Genomic DNA, 17,977 nt, shown 5'->3' with positions numbered 1-17,977 from the left:
CCATCCTTCCCGCCTCTAAGCTGGTAGCCCCAGTGGTATGGGAGGTGGACTCGGACATCGAGCGGGCGTTACGGGCTGAACCCGCGCCTCCTCAGTGTCCAGCGGGGCGAAGGTACGTGCCGCTTGATGTTCGGGACAAGCTGATTCGGTGGGCTCACGTCCTACCCTCCTCGGGTCACCCTGGGGTGACGAGGACAGTGGGGAGCCTTCAGGGGAGGTATTGGTGGCCTACGTTGGTTAAGGACGTTAAGGGTTATGTCTCCTCTTGCTCAGTGTGCGCTCAGAGTAAGGCTCCTAGGCACCTTCCTAGAGGGAAGCTACAACCCCTCCCCGTTCCACAGCGGCCATGGTCACATCTGTCCATAGATTTCCTGACCGATCTTCCGCCGTCTCAGGGGAACACCGCGGTTCTAGTGATTGTGGATCGGTTTTCTAAGTCCTGCCGTCTCCTCCCGTTGCCCGGTATCCCTACAGCCCTGCAGACTGCGGAGGCATTATTTACCCATGTCTTTCGGCACTACGGGGTGCCGGAGGACATCGTTTCTGATCGGGGCCCCCAATTCACGTCTCGGGTATGGAGAGCGTTCATGGAACGCTTGGGGGTCTCTGTCAGCCTGACCTCCGGTTATCACCCCGAGAGTAATGGGCAGGTGGAGAGATTGAACCAGGAGGTGGGTAGGTTTCTGCGGTCGTATTGCCAGGATCGGCCAGGGGAGTGGGCACGATACATTCCCTGGGCTGAAATGGCTCAGAACTCACTACGCCACTCCTCTACTAACGTGTCCCCTTTTCAGTGTGTGTTGGGATACCAGCCGGTCCTGGCACCATGGCATCCGAGCCAGACCGAGGCTCCTGCGGTGGAGGAATGGGTACAGCGCTCCAAGGAGACCTGGAGGGCCGTCCAGGAGTCTCTACGACAAGCGAGTGGACGGCAGAAGAGGAGTGCTGACCGCCACCGCAGTGAGGCCCCGTGTTTGTACCGGGGACAGGGTCTGGCTCTCGACCCGAAACCTACCTCTCCGCTTGCCCTGCCGGAAGCTGGGTCCGCAGTGTGTAGGGCCCTTTAAAGTCCTGAGGAGAATAAACGAGGTGTGTTATCGATTACAACTCCCCTCCTATTATCGAATTAACCCCTCGTTTCATGTGTCTCTCCTCAGGCCGGTGGTAGCTGGTCCCCTGCAGGACAGTGAGGTACCGGAGGTCCCTCCCCCCTCTGGACATCGAGGGGACCCCGGCGTACACGATCCGGGCCATTCTGGACTCAAGACGCCGGGTGAGGGGCCTGCAGTACCTCGTGGACTGGGAGGGGTACGGTCCGGAGGAGAGGTGCTGGGTACCGGTGAGGGACATCTTGGATCCATCCATGTTGAGGGATTTCCATCGCCTCCATCCGGATCGCCCTGCACCTCGTCCTCCGGGCGACCTCGAGGCCGGTGTCGGCGCGCTGCGGGAGCCGCGCGTCAGGAGGGGGTACTGTCACGAGTCCGACCGAGGGTGTTTCCCCTTCCCGGGCGGTTGGCGCTCGGCGGTCGTCGTCACCGGCCTATTAGCTGCCACTGATTGTTTTCCTCTCCCTCCTTGTATGTCTAGTGGTAGCACCTGTTCATGATTAAATCAGTTAATTAGTTGGTCTTTATTAGACAGCCGGCCCGCCTGGTTGTTGTGCGGGATTATTGCAGTGTAACCTTCGGCTCTGTTGTTAGAAGTACGTGTTAGTGCCTGGTCGTTACTTTTCCGTTGTACATTCTCATGCCCTGTGTTTGGGGCCGTTACTATTGTGAGCACCCTGGGATGCGTTGGCGCTATTAAAGACGCACAGCTTTGCACTCACTGTCTCCTGCGTTTGACTCCACACACCTACGACACCTGAAGTGTTACAATACAACTTGCACATGCAGATGTATGTAAGCGGTGTAAAAGTATTCTGAGGAATGTTCAGAGTGGATCATTTGAGAAAAATAAGGTTAACGCATTGTACGGGACTTGACTTACCCCTAACCAATAAAACTATAAACACTTAGAGATTTCTTCCACCCTGGTAATACATTTTGAAATAAACCCCATTCCCTGTTAAATAGAACCAACGGTTTTCTGTATTCACCTACTCAACTGTTTTACGTGCTTGGTAGAGGCCTATTATGGGCAGAGCATGCCATCTATGGGGGACTGATAGACAGTGCCAGCCCAGTAATACATATTGATCCCTCCAAAGCATTACATGTTACAGCCCAGCAATACATGTTACTAAAATATTGGACATTTAATAAGTGTGAAGCAGAAAATGAGTATCCAACTTAAATTTGAAATAAATATATAGAGTAACATTGTCATGACTTGCTCTCCTTGGTGAGGATCAAAGGTCCCAGATCAGCTTGACAAATGGCTGACAGATAGCCAGACCTCCCCCTCCCCATCTCCCACAGGAGTGGAGAGGGGGGAGTTGGGACGGTTTTATGACTCTTAACAACCGGTCATAAACAGTTTGCAGAAAAAGGACTCCTTTTGGTCTCTAGTATTGGAAGACTGAAATCTCCTTTGCTACAGAGAGAGTCTTGTTGCCAAAAACGTTTTCTAAAAAAAAGTACATGTTAGAACATTATTCCTGACATCCAAATGTTTGGAATGATTAGTGGGGGTCTAAAGAATAATCATGTCACGTTATTATTTTGTGATGTCATTAAGGATGGTATAATTAAATAAGTGTATCTCTGAAAGTGGACATGTTCTATTTATCAAGTTTACATCTGAATGTAGTATAAAATATATGATTAAGTATGAGAGTACTTTTGCGAAGATAGCAATGTGATTTTATTATTTTAATGAAATAATTGTTTTATATAAACCTTTTCTCAGTCAATAACCATGCCCAAGTGAGCACAGACATTGTGTCGGCATGATGGACGATCAACAATGTTGCTCTTGGGTGATTTCTTGATCCACCTCTATGCAGACAACACCATTCTGTATACATCTGGCCCTTCTTTGGACACTGTGTTAACAAACCTCCAAACAAGCTTCAATGCCATACAACATTCCTTCCGTGGCCTCCAACTGCTCTTAAATGCTAGTAAAACGAAATGCACGCTTTTCAACCGATCGCTGCCCACACCCACTAGTCTGAGCGGTTCTGACTTAGAATATGTGAACAACTACAAATACCTAGGTGTCTGGCTAGATTGTAAACTCTCCTTCCAGACTCATATTAAGCATCTCCAATCCAAAATGAAATCTAGAATTGGCTTCCTACTTCGCAACAAAGCCTTCTTCACTCACGCTGCAAAACATACCCTAGTAAAACTGACTATCCTACCGATCCTTGACTTCGGCGATGTCATTTACAAAATAGCTTCCAACACTCTAGGACGAACTGAAACACTATCTGAAGAAGAAAATGTAGAAATGCCAGAAGGATGAGTGCCAATAGGAAGGGGGTGGTTGAGAGAATACCAAGAGTGTGTAAAGCTGTCATCAAAGCAAAGGGTGGCTACATGGAAGAATCTCAAATATAAAATATACATATTTTTTAAATGTTGGTTACTACATGATTCCGTATGTGTTATTTCACAGTTTTGATGTCTCCACTATTATTCTACAATGTAGAAAATAGTAAAAAATTAAGAAAAACCCTTGAATGAGTAGGTGTGTCCAAACCTTTGACTGGTACTGTACATTTTTCCACCAGCAGTCTTAGATCGACAATGTCAAAATCCGCACTGAAGTCAAACAAAACAGCCCCCACCATATTTTTATCATCAATTTCTTTCAGCCAATCATCAGACATTTGTGTAAGTGCTGTGCTTGTTGAATATCCTTCCCTATAAACATGCTGAAAGTCTGTTGTCAATTTGTTTACTGTAAAATAGCATTGAATCTGGTCAAACACAATTTTTTCCAAAAGGTAACTAAGGGTTGGTAACAGGCTGATTGGTCGGCTATTTGAGACAGTGAAGGGGGCTTTACTGTTCTTAGGTAGCGGAATTACTTTTACTTCCCTCCAAGCCTGGGAGCACACACTTTCTAGTAGGATTAAATTGAAAATGTGGCAATATCGTCCGCTATTATCTTCCGTAATTTGACCTTGTATTCCTACCACTGTATCATCAAAGGTATTATCTAAGTGAGTTTCAGAGATATTCAGAATATGAATGCCATCTGTTACTAGCAAATTATTGTTTTCAGGGACCTTGTTTCTTCAGCTACATATGTTAACGTGAGCTATTTTGAGCACTTTTCTTCCGGGATGCTTACTTGTTTTCATTGCTTTACTGGGAAGCTTAGCAGAAGTAGATATGCTCATGTTATTTATGTTAGTGCAGGGTGAACTGCACACAGTGGACTTCCTACTAGGACACACTGCCTTAGTGCTAACAGTATAAATCTGATCCATAGGCACATGATTACTACATACAATAGCTGTAGGATCAACAGAGGCATTCAGGGCAGTTAGAGTGACATAAATTAGTTTACTTACATTGTGTCTACCAATGCCCCTGGTGTAATGTACATTGGCTGAAGCATTATGACAACTCTGCGTCACAATGGTAGGGATTAGCTGAGCTGGGCTTTGGGTCATTGATAAGTCATTGTCTTAACGTAGCCTTATAATGCTGTGAAAGGATTCAGGAACCCAAATGATTTGGGTGGATCCCATCCTCCTTAAAAAACCTGTGTTGTTGCCAAAAGGTATCCAAATGATTAACAAAAGTTACAATCGTTGAGCTGCAATAATCACGTAGCCAGTTGTGAAGAGAAATAATCCTGCTAAAGTGTTCAATGCCACGATTCAGAGAGGACACAGGGCCAGATATGATGGGTCTTTTGTTCGTGTCTAGCAGAGAGTCAATCAGCTCTTTAAAATCCAGTTTCAACTGTTCAGAGCTGCCTTCATAATGTTATTAAAACCCACACGAACTACAATAGAATCGATTTCCATGTCCTGACGTAGTACAATCGGGAGCAGCTTAGTAATGTAATTTACTCAAGCTTCGGTATAGGACATTTTTGAATATACTGTATGTCAATGTAAATGTATATTCTGCCAGTATCGATGTGTCGGTGTGTGCTAAGTTGAGGGTCTTAAATTAAACTGATAGAACCAATGTGAAGCACTAAGGACTGTCATTCTAAATTTGTGGGGGATAATTTATCAATAGTTATAATTATGATTTGGAAATGTGAGGCTTCTTGAGACAGAGCAATGCCCCTAAAATGTGAGGAGAGACACTAGATTTTAGCTTGGGCTAACCTTGCCCCAATCTCATTCTTATCAATGTTGGTGTGGAACTGTTATAACATGTGTTCTCTCTCTTCCCTGTGAAAGTCAATATGCATGTGCCCTAGACCAAATTCGGAAGATATCTAGAGACGTAGACAAAATTGTCAATGCAAAAAAAAAATTCCCCACAACCAGACTGGATGCCTGCAACTTGGTTGGAATTCCTGTTTGGAAGTTGGGGATCCTAAGTTGCTAAATGGGCTGCAGCGTGTTTTTTTCTTAGTTTGTCCGAATTGTGATATTTAACATGCTGTGTGTGTGTGTGTGTGTGTGTGTGTGTGTGTGTGTGTGTGTGTGTGTGTGTGTGTGTGTGTGTGTGTGTGTGTGTGTGTGTGTGTGTGTGTGTGTGTGTGTGTGTGTGTGTGTGTGTGTGTGTGTGTGTGTGTGTATTTTTGATCAATTCACTCCCGGTAATAGAAGTATAACCTTTATTATGCTAATAATATTAGCATACTAATTGGATTGTACCACCGAGAATGAAGGGTTTGAAATGATGAAGTGTTTGGGTTTCTGTGATGATTTCCCTTACTGAAATAGAAATATGATATACAAGCTAAAATCTAAATGCTTACATTGAAATGTTATGATTATTTTCACACAAGTGATAAGAGGATGGAATGCTATGGCCATTTTTATGTTTGTGCTTTTCTGATAACACATTTCTGTGCTCTGTTTGTGCTTTTCTATAAACCAATTTCTGTGTTTGTGCAAGTCACTGATTGAACAAATCTTCCCTGCATTTTAATATTGACATTGAGTGCCCCTGTTTAAGTATTTTCACAACACTATATAAGGCCCACAGTTATCAGAGCAAAAACCAAGCCATGAGGTCAAAGGAATTGTCTGTAGAGCTCCGAGGCAGGATTGTGTCGAGGCACAGATTTGGGGAAGGGTACCAAAGCATTTCTGCAGCATTGAAGTTCCCCTAGAATTCTTAAATTGAAAAAGTTTGGAACCACCAATACTCTTCCTAGAGCTGTCTGCCCAGGCAAAATGAGCAATCGGGGAGAAGGGCCTTGGTCAGCAGGATGACCAAGAACCCGATGGTCACTGACAGAGCTCTAGAGTTCTACTGTGGAGATGGGAGAACCTTCCAGAAGGGCAACCATCTCTGCAGCACTCCACCAAACAGGCCTCTAAATATTTTCTTAACTCTATTTCTTGAACTGCATTATTGTTTAAGGGGTTGTAAAGTATTGTATTCTGTGCATGTGACAAATATGATTTGATCTTTCTCCCTCCCCAACCAGTCTCCTGCTGCAGACAGGTGACTGGACAACACCAGGGTATACCAGGGTATACCTCTCATCTCACCAGCAGACCTTCCCATTGAGACATGATGACATTTACAATATATTATCCTGTAGTCATAAAGCAGGCACTTTTTATTATGTTTTTTCAACCAAATGATTCAACCATAGACTGTTAGAGGGGGGTGTCATCTGGTGGTAAAACATGGAACTGTCCTAGAAATCCATATTCATGAGAATAGCCCTGGCATGACCTCACTGAGAATGTCTTTTAGGCCTACTGGTCCATCTGTGATCATGTAAACGTGTAACAGAGGTGATCGACTTGAGTAACGTTAGCTGAGACCTGAGGACTTGTTTTGGCTCCCCAATGGTTCACTGAGTGAATGCACAGGTTTTGGTTTAGGGGGTTATGTGCTTTTTTTTGGAACCTGGAGACCCAAGTTCAAATCCTGTCAGTCACATTGGGCCTGTAACTCAGCTGGATATCTGCAAGAATAATTAGGTGAAAATGTGGTGTAGTGTAAAAGTAGTTTGAAACCAGCCTTCCATGATGTGTGACCACATGAGACCTGAAGACTTCTGTTGGCTCATCTAGACTGTGAAACAAAGCATTATTAAAGAAAGCAAAGGTTTACAACATGTATGTCCCCAATCGCCAAAGCAGACACATAGGACAGGAAGACCACATATTTAACCGTATTTAACTACTGTTTAGCAAGCAGTGCCACACTCATAAACCTTTCTATAGTGTTTGATTAAACTAATTTCAGAACAAAAAATAACGCAATTAAGCAGTTTCCCTTTAAGAGCGAGGTAAACAACGAGCGGGGTTTGCTTTATGTGAGCGGTATTTTATTTTACGGATTTTAAAATTCTGTAAAGTTGCACGGGGCAACTTTCGTAAGGATTGCGCGACTCGCGAGCGTAAATGCTTACTGAATGTGAAAATCTGCGCGCATGCACTTTGTTAGGGGGAGTGAGAGAGGAGCATGAATGGAGCAAAATGGCGGATCATGTGCAGGTAACCACAGCTTTATGTTTTTGTAGTATATAAATCCACAATAACTATTTGAATGAGCTGTAATATATATTTCGATACGTTATTTGATATATAGAGTGAATGCATCCATTAAGCAGTCGCCGTACAGGTTGTGTGGGATATATGTATAGGATGCGGGCTGCAGTGTTGACTTGTGGCCTGTCATCGTGTAACGTTAACTTTCGCCGTTTAGCTAGCTAACTATCTAGAGATGCGGACAGAACACATTTTTGTTTATGAAAGAGGACGGTTTCAACTGGGTGATTGTATCGCTTGTACCGGCTAGTTACTGTGTTTAATCTCTTGCCTATTTAAGGAAGTAACGCCAAACAAACCCTTCAACAGATATGTTCAATGGGTAGGCCTATCTGCTAGCTAGGAGAAGATGGAGGGGCGCTAACTTGCTACAGTAACGCTAGCTAAGTTGTTAGCTAGCACTAATTGGTTAGCAACTCAAGACCGCATTCGCCGCTCTGAACTAAAATGTATCTAATGTGCAAATGTAATTGTTGGATTGTGATTGGCTTGCTTGGTCAGACCTCAATGTTGTGCTATTGGTTAGCGAAGGAGTTGGCTGTTGCTAGCTTACAAGCAGCACAATACATTTCTCCCGCGCTACCCCTTTCGAAATATCATTGCGTTTTTACACGCTGTGAGCGGCAATGTCGCACGCTCGTGCATCGTTGTTATTTGGCTACTTAAACCACACTGTGCACATTATGCAACCATAACAATGTTCCATTGCGAAACTGACACGCATAGTTAGCTAGCATAGCATTAGCAAATCAACTAACGTTAACGTTAGCCAGCTTTCCAGCCAATTCTACATAGCCAGCTACAAGCTAGCTATGTCGACCTGTCATGTGGGCACCTTGTACCATTGGCATTAGGTAGCACTTACAGCTGTCACCTCAAGCAATGAATACATAAACTACATTGAACAATGTTTACCTGTAAATGTACAGTATTATACTGGCACCGGAGTTGCCAGCTTAATAGGTAGCCTGGTGGTTAGCGCGTTGGGCCAGTTGCCCGAAAGGTTGCTGGATCGAATCCCTGAGCTGACATGGTACACATCTGTCGTTCTGCCCCTGAAGAAGGCAGTTAACCCACTGTTCCTAGGCCGTCATTGTCAATAAGAATTTGTTCTTAGCTGATTTGTCGAGTTAAATAAAACTTTTTTTTTATTCTCAACCCTGCTGTGCATCTAGAGATGCTGTAATATTTTACAGTAAAAAAAAATAGTACTATGAAATGTATTACATCTTTGCTGTAAATTAAAATGGCAGTATTAAGCTGGCAAATCTGGTGTCTTAATCTAAATGTAAGACAAACAATACATTTGTACATGCATTTATTCAAATTGGGAACAGCAAATGAACAGAATTGGCAAAAGTAACAGCAGTTAACACATTTAACCAAATAGGAGCATCATTACCACACTAATGTAAACAATTTATTTGGGGTGTGCTGTGGAGGGAGAGACAGAGTTACAATTGGGATTGGGTACAATCCTAGATCTATCAGAGGCAACTCTATTTGGGGTAAGGGGCAGAGGCAGTGAAACCCACAACGGGACCATTTGGACAGAAGCGAGAAGTCCACAAAGTGTCAGGTGTTCCTCATGGGGCTCCGGAACAATCATCCTCAGTTTGGATTTGTCAGCTCTTCTCACCCCTAGGACAAGCATAGAAAAATAAATCAATTGAATGACAGCTCTGTGGGTTAAAAGACCGATGACAAGGGACATGTCAAGTTGTGTGTGTACATGTACCTCACCAGAGGTCTTCATTCAAACTCTGTGAGCTCTTGGAAGAATGGGGCAAAGTAGTGGTTGAGAACAGGTTGAGTTCCATCTTCAGTGTTCATCTTGGGTTGACTTGAACCTACAGCATATATCCAATATAGTTTATGAAATCAATTGAGGCATTGAAGAAATTAAAATAAGACGGCTAGATAAAACATTGCTATAGCCTACACCAAGGCTCTCCAACCTTGTTCCTGGAGAGCTATTCTCCTGTAGTTTTTTTTCTATCCAACCCCCGTTGTAACTAATTTGATGCAGCTGATCAACCAGCTAATTATTCAAATCAGATGCCAGGGTTTCTGTTAGCTGGGAAATGCCTGCTTTTGACCTATTTTTTATTTTTTTTATTAAATGAAAAGTTGGTAAATAAAATTTCCTGCCAAATTGTCTGGGAGATGGAAATACCAGTTGTGCTCCAAAATTGGCAAAGATTTTGTTGATTATCCCTGTTTCCAGTGTACCTGCTGAGAGGGGATTCTTTCTCCAAAACAGAGTAAACACCAGAGACAGAGTCAAGATCACGCCTTCTTGAGGACTTAGTAACAAGGCTGCAAGCTTCCCAACAGCAGCGAACTACCTTTGAGCAGGCCAAGGCCCGCCGCAAACGCAAGTAAATTAGAGGCAAATGATTGTGTTGGTCAGGCCTGGTCCTAGCTGTTCTGCATATGCTGCCCCTGTGTCATGTATAGTATAAAGATTTGGAATGGCTTGAGTAGAGTGATGATGTGTATCATGCGCAATTGGTTCATTTTAGTTGCGCTTATTCAGTAGCGCAACTTGTAAACAAAATATCGTTGCCAACTATTCACATCGGTGAGTTCGTTTTGCAGTCACTAGGCAGCCAACTGCCTTTAGTAGGAAACAGAGTTATCAGTAAGCCATTTATATCACACATGACACGAGTCAAGACCCCACAATGGTTTAAATTACAATAAATTTAACATCACCCAGTAGAAGTGTAAAAAGAGGTATCATTTGAGCTTTGGAAACAAGTGCTTTCATAAATACATAGCTCTGTCTTTGTTTCACATGAGCATTGTAAAATAAGCTTTCTTTCAATGAACCAGTCTTAACAAATTATGTTTATTTACATATCGAATTTGTTTGTCCAACATCAGTTTTATAATGTTTTCATTTCGTGACTGTCTGGAGTGGCCTCCTTCCACTGCTGTGGTGCTGAATCGCAGTGGGAGTGGGGAGTGGGCCGGCCCAGGTGTTACTAGAGAGCCATGTTTTTGTTATTTATTAGGCCTCATTAAAATGTTCATGCCAAGGCTAAATTAAATTGGAGAGGCCTAGATTGTATTTGAAAACGTGTTTTGTTATTTATTAATTAAAATGTTCATACAAATAGCCTATAGGACAGGTCGTTTGGAAATGATTTTTACAGATATATTTTGACATTGTTTTATTACTGTGTAGGCAACTTGTTCTTCAAGGCTGTGTTTTCAATTATATTAGTTTATGATTTATAGCAGGGATGAAGACGCAACAGACAATGTTAGGTTTTATTGAAAAGCACATCATGTTGGCATACTTTATAAAAACTTTACAGGCTAATTTCTATTCAGATGAATTGCAATAATCTGAATGTGATTTTGAGCACTGTGTGTGGACGCCCTAAGGCATTACGCACCCAATGCATATGGATGTCTGGTAAGTTTCTCAAATGTCCAGTAAATTGAAATCTTGCCGGTCACTTTGTCCAGCGCCAAATTTTCCTAAGCGAACCCTGTCAGGTGCGCTAGATTAGGGCTGTAATGAAAACCTACTGGACGGTAGCTCTCCAGGAACAGGGTTGGAAGCCCTGGCCTACACAATACCACTGATTAATTTTTTACCAGACTCACAACCTTTTTTTTCTTCTTTCTGTGCCACCGAATGTTTGCACACTACTGGTAAAGTGAACAGGTTTAGCTAATACTGTAACATTATGGAACAATGTTTAAATTAAACAAATGGTTAGTGGGGAGAGGCTATACAGACACTCCTGGTCTGCAAACGGTTATGTATCTGACCTCAAGTGTGTTCTTTATGGCATTCAGAAGCTGTTGTACAGCGAGGCCTATCATCATCACAACATTTATTTTTGTGTGACGTTTTCCTAGGTTGTACGTCAATATTTTGCAGAGCAATTTAGTGAAGACCGAAATGGCTTGTGGCAACGTTAGCCAGCTAGCTAGTTTCGGTTTGGATAGAAAACATGCAGTAATTCAAAGTTGGCTAGCAATAAGCAAGTCAATCCAGCAGCTGCTGAAAATGTTATTCCACTTCATACCCACTTTACTAAAATAGTCTGAGCATCATGTCTCACCCGACAGCATGATATTGTTGCCTGGAACAGATAATTTTAATCTACAGTAGGCATAAGCTATTACTGAAAATAAATACATTATGTTAAAGTAATTATTACCATACGCTTCCAATTAGTTAAGTATTTTTCATAATTTTTCCCACAATGGAGTCAGTGTTTAATGCTGTAAAGCACATTTACTGTGCTTTCTACGGTGTTTCTGTTGAAATGACAAAGTCTTTGTGTATATCTGCCTCATGCTGTCCGTAGCTCCTTTTTTGTGTTTGTAGTAACCTCAAGCTGTCGGTGACTACTTAACTGAGCCAGCTACACTGCTGATGCAACAGTATCTGGCTAATCATTTTGTTGATAGCTAAGTCGGACATGTAGCTATGTAGCAACACCTATGTGTTGATTAAATTGTCTTCACCCCTCCCATGTTAATTCTGTGCATAGAAATGCACTATTAGAGATCCGAAGTGTCAGTATTTAGGTAACTTTAGCTTAGCGGGCTCGTGAGAGACCAGGATAGATAGCTTATCAATAATTACTGCAGGTGCATTTGCACTGAGAGATGCGCTTTCTGGATAGGATGCCTGACCGTGTGATGTCACAGTCTCTTATTGCGAAGTCATCATGCACGACACACACACACACACACTGCACGCTCTAGACACGCACATTCTATTTTGGCCTGCTCAAACCATTAGATCTTGACACTGTTCTCAGGAACCTGGTATGACATGCTCTAGGTAGCCCACATCCTTTGCCAGCTATGGACTACACAGCATCAGGACTGTGTATTCATAGGAGCCATATTAATGTGTGTGTGTCAGCAGTAGTGTTGGGGGTATTGAGCTCTTATCTATGCGTGGCAGTCCTCTTCTCACCAGCCATGTGGCTCCCACTCTATCTATACTAGTACATACTGTACTATATCAGCAGCTAGCGTCACACTATCTTTGGGATTCTTCTGACTAGTCCTTGAAACAATATGGTGTCGGTCAGGCTAGCTGGGAGGTGTGTGATTAGGTAAATAGTTCTTTACAACAATGGTGTTACTGACGGGAGCTGAGGTGAATAGTCGGCAGCAGTGTTACTGGTGGATTTAGTGTCAGTTAGGTGGATGGGTTTAGTTGGTATGTTAGTAAGTTAACTAACCATTACCCCAGTACAACACACTATCTGGTGACTAGTCCCATCCAGCCCCTTTAACCACTACTGCACCCGTCTCTCTGTCTGTCTCGCCCCTGTGTTTCTATCTAACGAGGGGCGCGTTCAATAGGGTGCTCCTGAATGTTTATTTTGGTTAACTTTCTCCTCGTTGTAGAAATGAAAGCGAGGCATGTCTGTTGTGTAAAATGGGCTGTGGTCTTGTCTTATTTCTGTCTAAAAGGTCTACATCGTTGTGCCGTACTGAACACAGCCCAATACACCTATACACCCGTCTCCTGGCGGTTGACACGGAACGCTTTTAGTGCTCTACTCACTTCATGTCTCTCTCGTGTGTGTGTGTGTGTGTGTGTGTGTGTGTGTGTGTGTGTGTGTAGAGCCTAGCCCAGTTAGAGATCCTATGTAAGCAGCTGTACGAGACAACAGAGACGGGGGTGAGGCTGCAGGCAGAGAAAGCCCTGGTGGAGTTCACTAACAGCCCCGACTGTCTCAGCAAGTGTCAGCTACTACTGGAGAGAGGCAGCGTGAGTAGTATACACACACACTGACGCTATATCAATAAACTGTTGATATTACATTATTACTTGATCAAAAAAAAGCTCCGCTGATGTTGCTGTGTCTCCTGTCTATGCCTGTATCCCCATATTCCCCTCTCTCTCTCTCCAGTCTTCCTACTCTCAACTCCTTGCAGCTACCTGTCTGTCTAAACTGGTATCGCGTACAAGCAACCCTCTTCCTTTGGAGCATCGCATTGACATCCGTAAGACTCAGTCACACACATCCCACCAGTCTATATTCATGCTCCATAAGTCAGTCCATAAGGCTCATATCTGTGTGTGTGTGTGCAGGGAACTATGTGCTAAACTATCTGGCGACGCGGCCGAAGTTGGCCGAGTTTGTTACCCAGGCTCTGATCCAGCTGTACTCCAGGTAAACGTCTCTTCGCTGTCCTCTCTCCTGCTCCTCATCCGTCTCTCCTCCATGTGAGTAATTCTCTCCGTGTTTGTCTCCTCCAGGATCACCAAGCTTGGCTGGTTCGACTGTCAGAAAGACGACTATGTCTTCAGAAACGTCATCGCGGACGTCACACGCTTCCTACAGGTACAACCGTGTCGCCAATAGAATGTGTTTTAAGCCAATAGAACGTGTTTTCTTGAAACAGGAAGTGAGCTGATCGAATCTGCCTGTATCTGTCTGTCTGTCAGCAGGACAGTGTAGAACACTGCATCATAGGCGTCACCATCCTATCCCAACTGACCAATGAGATCAACCAGGTACACTACCTCTCCCTCTTTCCTCTCCTCCTCACCTCTCTAGCGTAGTACCTCGTGTTATTGGCATATTCAACAGAGTTTAAGAAATCTATTAACACAGTTGAAGGTGTCTTGTGATCAAACCATTTAATGTTTTGTGATCATTAGTCTAGTAAAAATGTTAGCTAACAGGTTAGCAATTAGCTAAAAAAAAAAATACATCCCTTATTATCGGCATGCAGTCCCCAGTTATTGGCCACCGTACTATTTTGTTAAATTACAAGATCTGTCTGTTTTTTAAATTTGTTTTAAAAAAGAGACGACAACCTCGTATCCGAAGTGTTTACTAGATAGTTGACTAGTTGCCTTCCAGTAAAAAACCAATGGCTTGCCTGTCAACTTTCCATTGCGCAGCCCGGTGCGCCCTCCTGTAGACTCTTAATGGTTCTTCACCAACGTCTTTTCTTCAGTGTTTTACACATTCATCTTATGTTTTGAGAAAGTAGATAACGGTTTAATATTCACATATACATGAGCATGAATAATTTCGGTAAAAGTTTGATATTAAATGTGTGGTCTGTCGCGCAGTCGAATTTTACAATATACAGTGTGTCCCACAAAATGTGACTTTTTTTGTTGTTGTTGAAAACTCTCAAAACCTAACTTGCATAAACTGCAATGGAAATCGGTGGTCAGCTAGTTAGAAGGGTGTCTTTAGTCGCAAAACGCACTGTTATTTTCCAGGCCGTTTAAATGTTGAGCTCGAGGGGATTTTAATCCTCCAACCGCTAGAGAGTTTCCGATGTTAGGGGGTGTCCGATGTTAGGGGGTGTCCGATGTTAGGGGAAAATGAGCAACTCTTATTTTCCCTTTTCTCTCATTTAAAGTGGTGGTGTTGTATGTGTTTTTGAAAGTGTGTGTGTGTGTGAGTTAAATCTGTGTTTGCGTGTACAGGCAGACACCAGCCACCCACTGACCAAACACAGGAAGATTGCGTCGTCGTTCAGAGACTCGTCCCTCTTCGACATATTCACCCTGTCCTGCAATCTCCTCAAACAGGTGTGTGTTTAGTGGTGGTGGCAGTAGCAATAGTCGTAGTAACAGCAGCCTGTGTGTTAGAGATTGTAGTAACGTATTGACATTTCCAGTCGTTCTTGTGACGTGTGTGTGTGTGTGTGTGTGTGTGTAGGCGTCGGGTAAGAACCTGAACCTGAATGATGAGAGTCAGCATGGTCTGCTGATGCAGCTGCTGAAGCTCAGCCACAACTGTCTGAACTATGACTTCATCGGAACATCCACAGACGAGTCCTCTGATGACCTCTGCACTGTTCAGATCCCCACCTCCTGGAGATCAGGTGACACCTTTTGCCAATTCTGTAAAATAGCTGTGCTGTGCCACCCATTACTGTGTAGTAACCTAACCGGTCTCTCTTTCTCTCGCAGCGTTTTTGGATTCCTCCACTCTCCAGCTCTTTTTTGATTTGTATCATTCCATCCCTCCCTCCCTCTCCCCGTTGGTGAGTAAAGCTGAACGTGTGTCTGGTATATTCACTTCAGAGCATAATGGATGTAGTGTTTAATGTGTGTGTGTGTGTGTGTGTAGGTGTTGTCGTGTCTAGTCCAGATAGCGTCGGTGCGGAGGTCTCTGTTCAACAACGCAGAGCGAGCCAAGTTCCTCTCTCACCTGGTGGACGGAGTCAAGAGGATACTAGAGAACCCGCAGGTATTACACACACACGCACTATTGCGTGTTACATGTAAAACATTTGTTTTTGTTTTTAACCTTTATTTAACTAGACAAGTCAGTAAAGAACAAATTCTTATTTTCAATGACGACCTTGGAACAGTGGGCTTAACTGCCTTGTTCAGGGGCAGAACGACAGATGTTTACCATGTCAGCTCGGGGATTCAGTCTTGCAACCTTTCAGTTACTTGTCCAACGCTCTAACCACTAGGCTACATGCCCCTGTGCTGTGTGAAATGATGTTCTCCCTTCAGATCCATCCTTGCTTTTTGGGTTCTTTTTCTTGCTGACCCGTATCTCTCTGATACCCATCGTGTGCCTCAACCAGCGCTGCTGTGCTTGTGTTCCAGAGCCTGTCAGACCCTAACAACTACCATGAGTTTTGTCGTCTGTTGGCGCGGCTGAAGAGTAACTACCAGCTAGGAGAGCTGGTCAAAGTAGAAAACTACCCAGAAGTCATCAGGCTTATAGCCAACTTTACTGTCACCAGTTTACAGGTACTGTGTGTGTGTGTGAGCTCCTATGCCTAAGTCATGTCACTTGTGCGTGGGGTGGGATGGTATGTTAGACGCAAGCGTTAATGTTCTGCTGAAACCTTTTTTCCTCATTGATGTATCAGAAAAAGATTGTCGTTGTTGTATGTTAACCTTTTTATATTGTGTGTGTTTCAGCACTGGGAGTTTGCCCCTAACTCTGTCCACTACCTGTTGAGCCTGTGGCAGCGCCTGGCAGCGTCGGTCCCTTACGTTAAAGCCACCGAGCCTCACCTGCTAGAGACATACACACCTGAAGTCACCAAGGCCTACATCACCTCCCGCCTCGAGTCTGTCTGCATCATCCTCAGGTAACTGTCTCAAACTCACAGGTCAAATTGTGGAACTTTGAAACCATTTTCACGTGTGTGTGTGTGTGTGTGTGTGTAGGGATGGGCTTGAGGACCCTCTAGATGACGCAGGTTTAGTCCAGCAGCAGTTAGACCAGCTCTCCACCATCGGTCGCTGTGAATACGAGAAGACCTGTGCCCTATTGGTCCAGCTCTTTGACCAATCAGCACAGACCTACCAGGAACTACTGCAGTCTACCAACTCTAGTACCATTGACATCACTGTCCAGGAGGGTGAGTCTCCCTCTCAATCAATCAAAGAAATATGTGACAAAATAGCGCTTTAAACAAACATGTTTTTGTTACCAGGAAGGTTAACATGGTTGGTGTATGTAATTCTATCTCTACAGGAAGGTTAACGTGGTTGGTGTATATAATTATATCTCTACAGGAAGGTTAACGTGGTTGGTGTATATAATTATATCTCTACAGGAAGGTTAACGTGGTTGGTGTATATAATTATATCTCTACAGGAAGGTTAACGTGGTTGGTGTATATAATTATATCTCTACAGGAAGGTTAACGTGGTTGGTGTATATAATTATATCTCTACAGGAAGGTTAACGTGGTTGGTGTATATAATTATATCTCTACAGGAAGGTTAACGTGGTTGGTGTATATAATTCTATCTCTACAGGAAGGTTAACGTGGTTGGTGTATATAATTCTATCTCTACAGGAAGGTTAACGTGGTTGGTGTATATAATTATATCTCTACAGGAAGGTTAACGTGGTTGGTGTATATAATTATATCTCTACAGGAAGGTTAACGTGGTTGGTGTATATAATTATATCTCTACAGGAAGGTTAACGTGGTTGGTGTATATAATTCTATCTCTACAGGAAGGTTAACGTGGTTGGTGTATATAATTCTATCTCTACAGGAAGGTTAACGTGGTTGGTGTATATAATTCTATCTCTACAGGAAGGTTAACGTGGTTGGTGTATATAATTATATCTCTACAGGAAGGTTAACGTGGTTGGTGTATATAATTATATCTCTACAGGAAGGTTAACGTGGTTGGTGTATATAATTATATCTCTACAGGAAGGTTAACGTGGTTGGTGTATATAATTATATCTCTACAGGAAGGTTAACGTGGTTGGTGTATATAATTATATCTCTACAGGAAGGTTAACGTGGTTGGTGTATATAATTATATCTCTACAGGAAGGTTAACGTGGTTGGTGTATATAATTATATCTCTACAGGAAGGTTAACGTGGTTGGTGTATATAATTCTATCTCTACAGGAAGG

At 43.2% G+C, this 17,977-nt stretch overlaps 1 protein-coding gene across 4 annotated transcripts in view; it reads left to right on the top strand.

The window, feature by feature from the left end:
• Nucleotides 1-7,380: 7,380 nt before the first annotated feature.
• Nucleotides 7,381-17,977, top strand: part of LOC118387771 (exportin-7-like) — a 32,082-nt gene continuing 21,485 nt past the window's right edge. For 2 of the 4 annotated variants that reach the window (XM_052525844.1, XM_052525842.1), the window contains exons 1-13: nucleotides 7,381-7,549; nucleotides 13,218-13,364; nucleotides 13,507-13,600; nucleotides 13,689-13,770; nucleotides 13,857-13,941; nucleotides 14,049-14,114; nucleotides 15,048-15,152; nucleotides 15,283-15,448; nucleotides 15,537-15,610; nucleotides 15,697-15,816; nucleotides 16,188-16,334; nucleotides 16,509-16,681; nucleotides 16,761-16,954. In XM_052525844.1, coding sequence (XP_052381804.1) covers nucleotides 7,457-7,549; nucleotides 13,218-13,364; nucleotides 13,507-13,600; nucleotides 13,689-13,770; nucleotides 13,857-13,941; nucleotides 14,049-14,114; nucleotides 15,048-15,152; nucleotides 15,283-15,448; nucleotides 15,537-15,610; nucleotides 15,697-15,816; nucleotides 16,188-16,334; nucleotides 16,509-16,681; nucleotides 16,761-16,954 — 1,546 coding nt within the window. In that variant the 5' untranslated portion in view covers nucleotides 7,381-7,456. Of the gene's footprint in view, nucleotides 7,550-13,217; nucleotides 13,365-13,506; nucleotides 13,601-13,688; nucleotides 13,771-13,856; nucleotides 13,942-14,045; nucleotides 14,115-15,047; nucleotides 15,153-15,282; nucleotides 15,449-15,536; nucleotides 15,611-15,696; nucleotides 15,817-16,187; nucleotides 16,335-16,508; nucleotides 16,682-16,760; nucleotides 16,955-17,977 lie in introns of all 4 variants that reach the window. The other 2 variants (XM_052525843.1, XM_052525841.1) reach the window with 1 other exon arrangement.

This window comes from Oncorhynchus keta, chromosome 9 (assembly GCF_023373465.1).
Source record: "Oncorhynchus keta strain PuntledgeMale-10-30-2019 chromosome 9, Oket_V2, whole genome shotgun sequence".
Classification (NCBI taxonomy): domain Eukaryota; kingdom Metazoa; phylum Chordata; class Actinopteri; order Salmoniformes; family Salmonidae; genus Oncorhynchus; species Oncorhynchus keta.
Note: the sequence above shows the minus strand (reverse complement) of the source record. Positions and strands in the feature narration are given on the sequence as shown.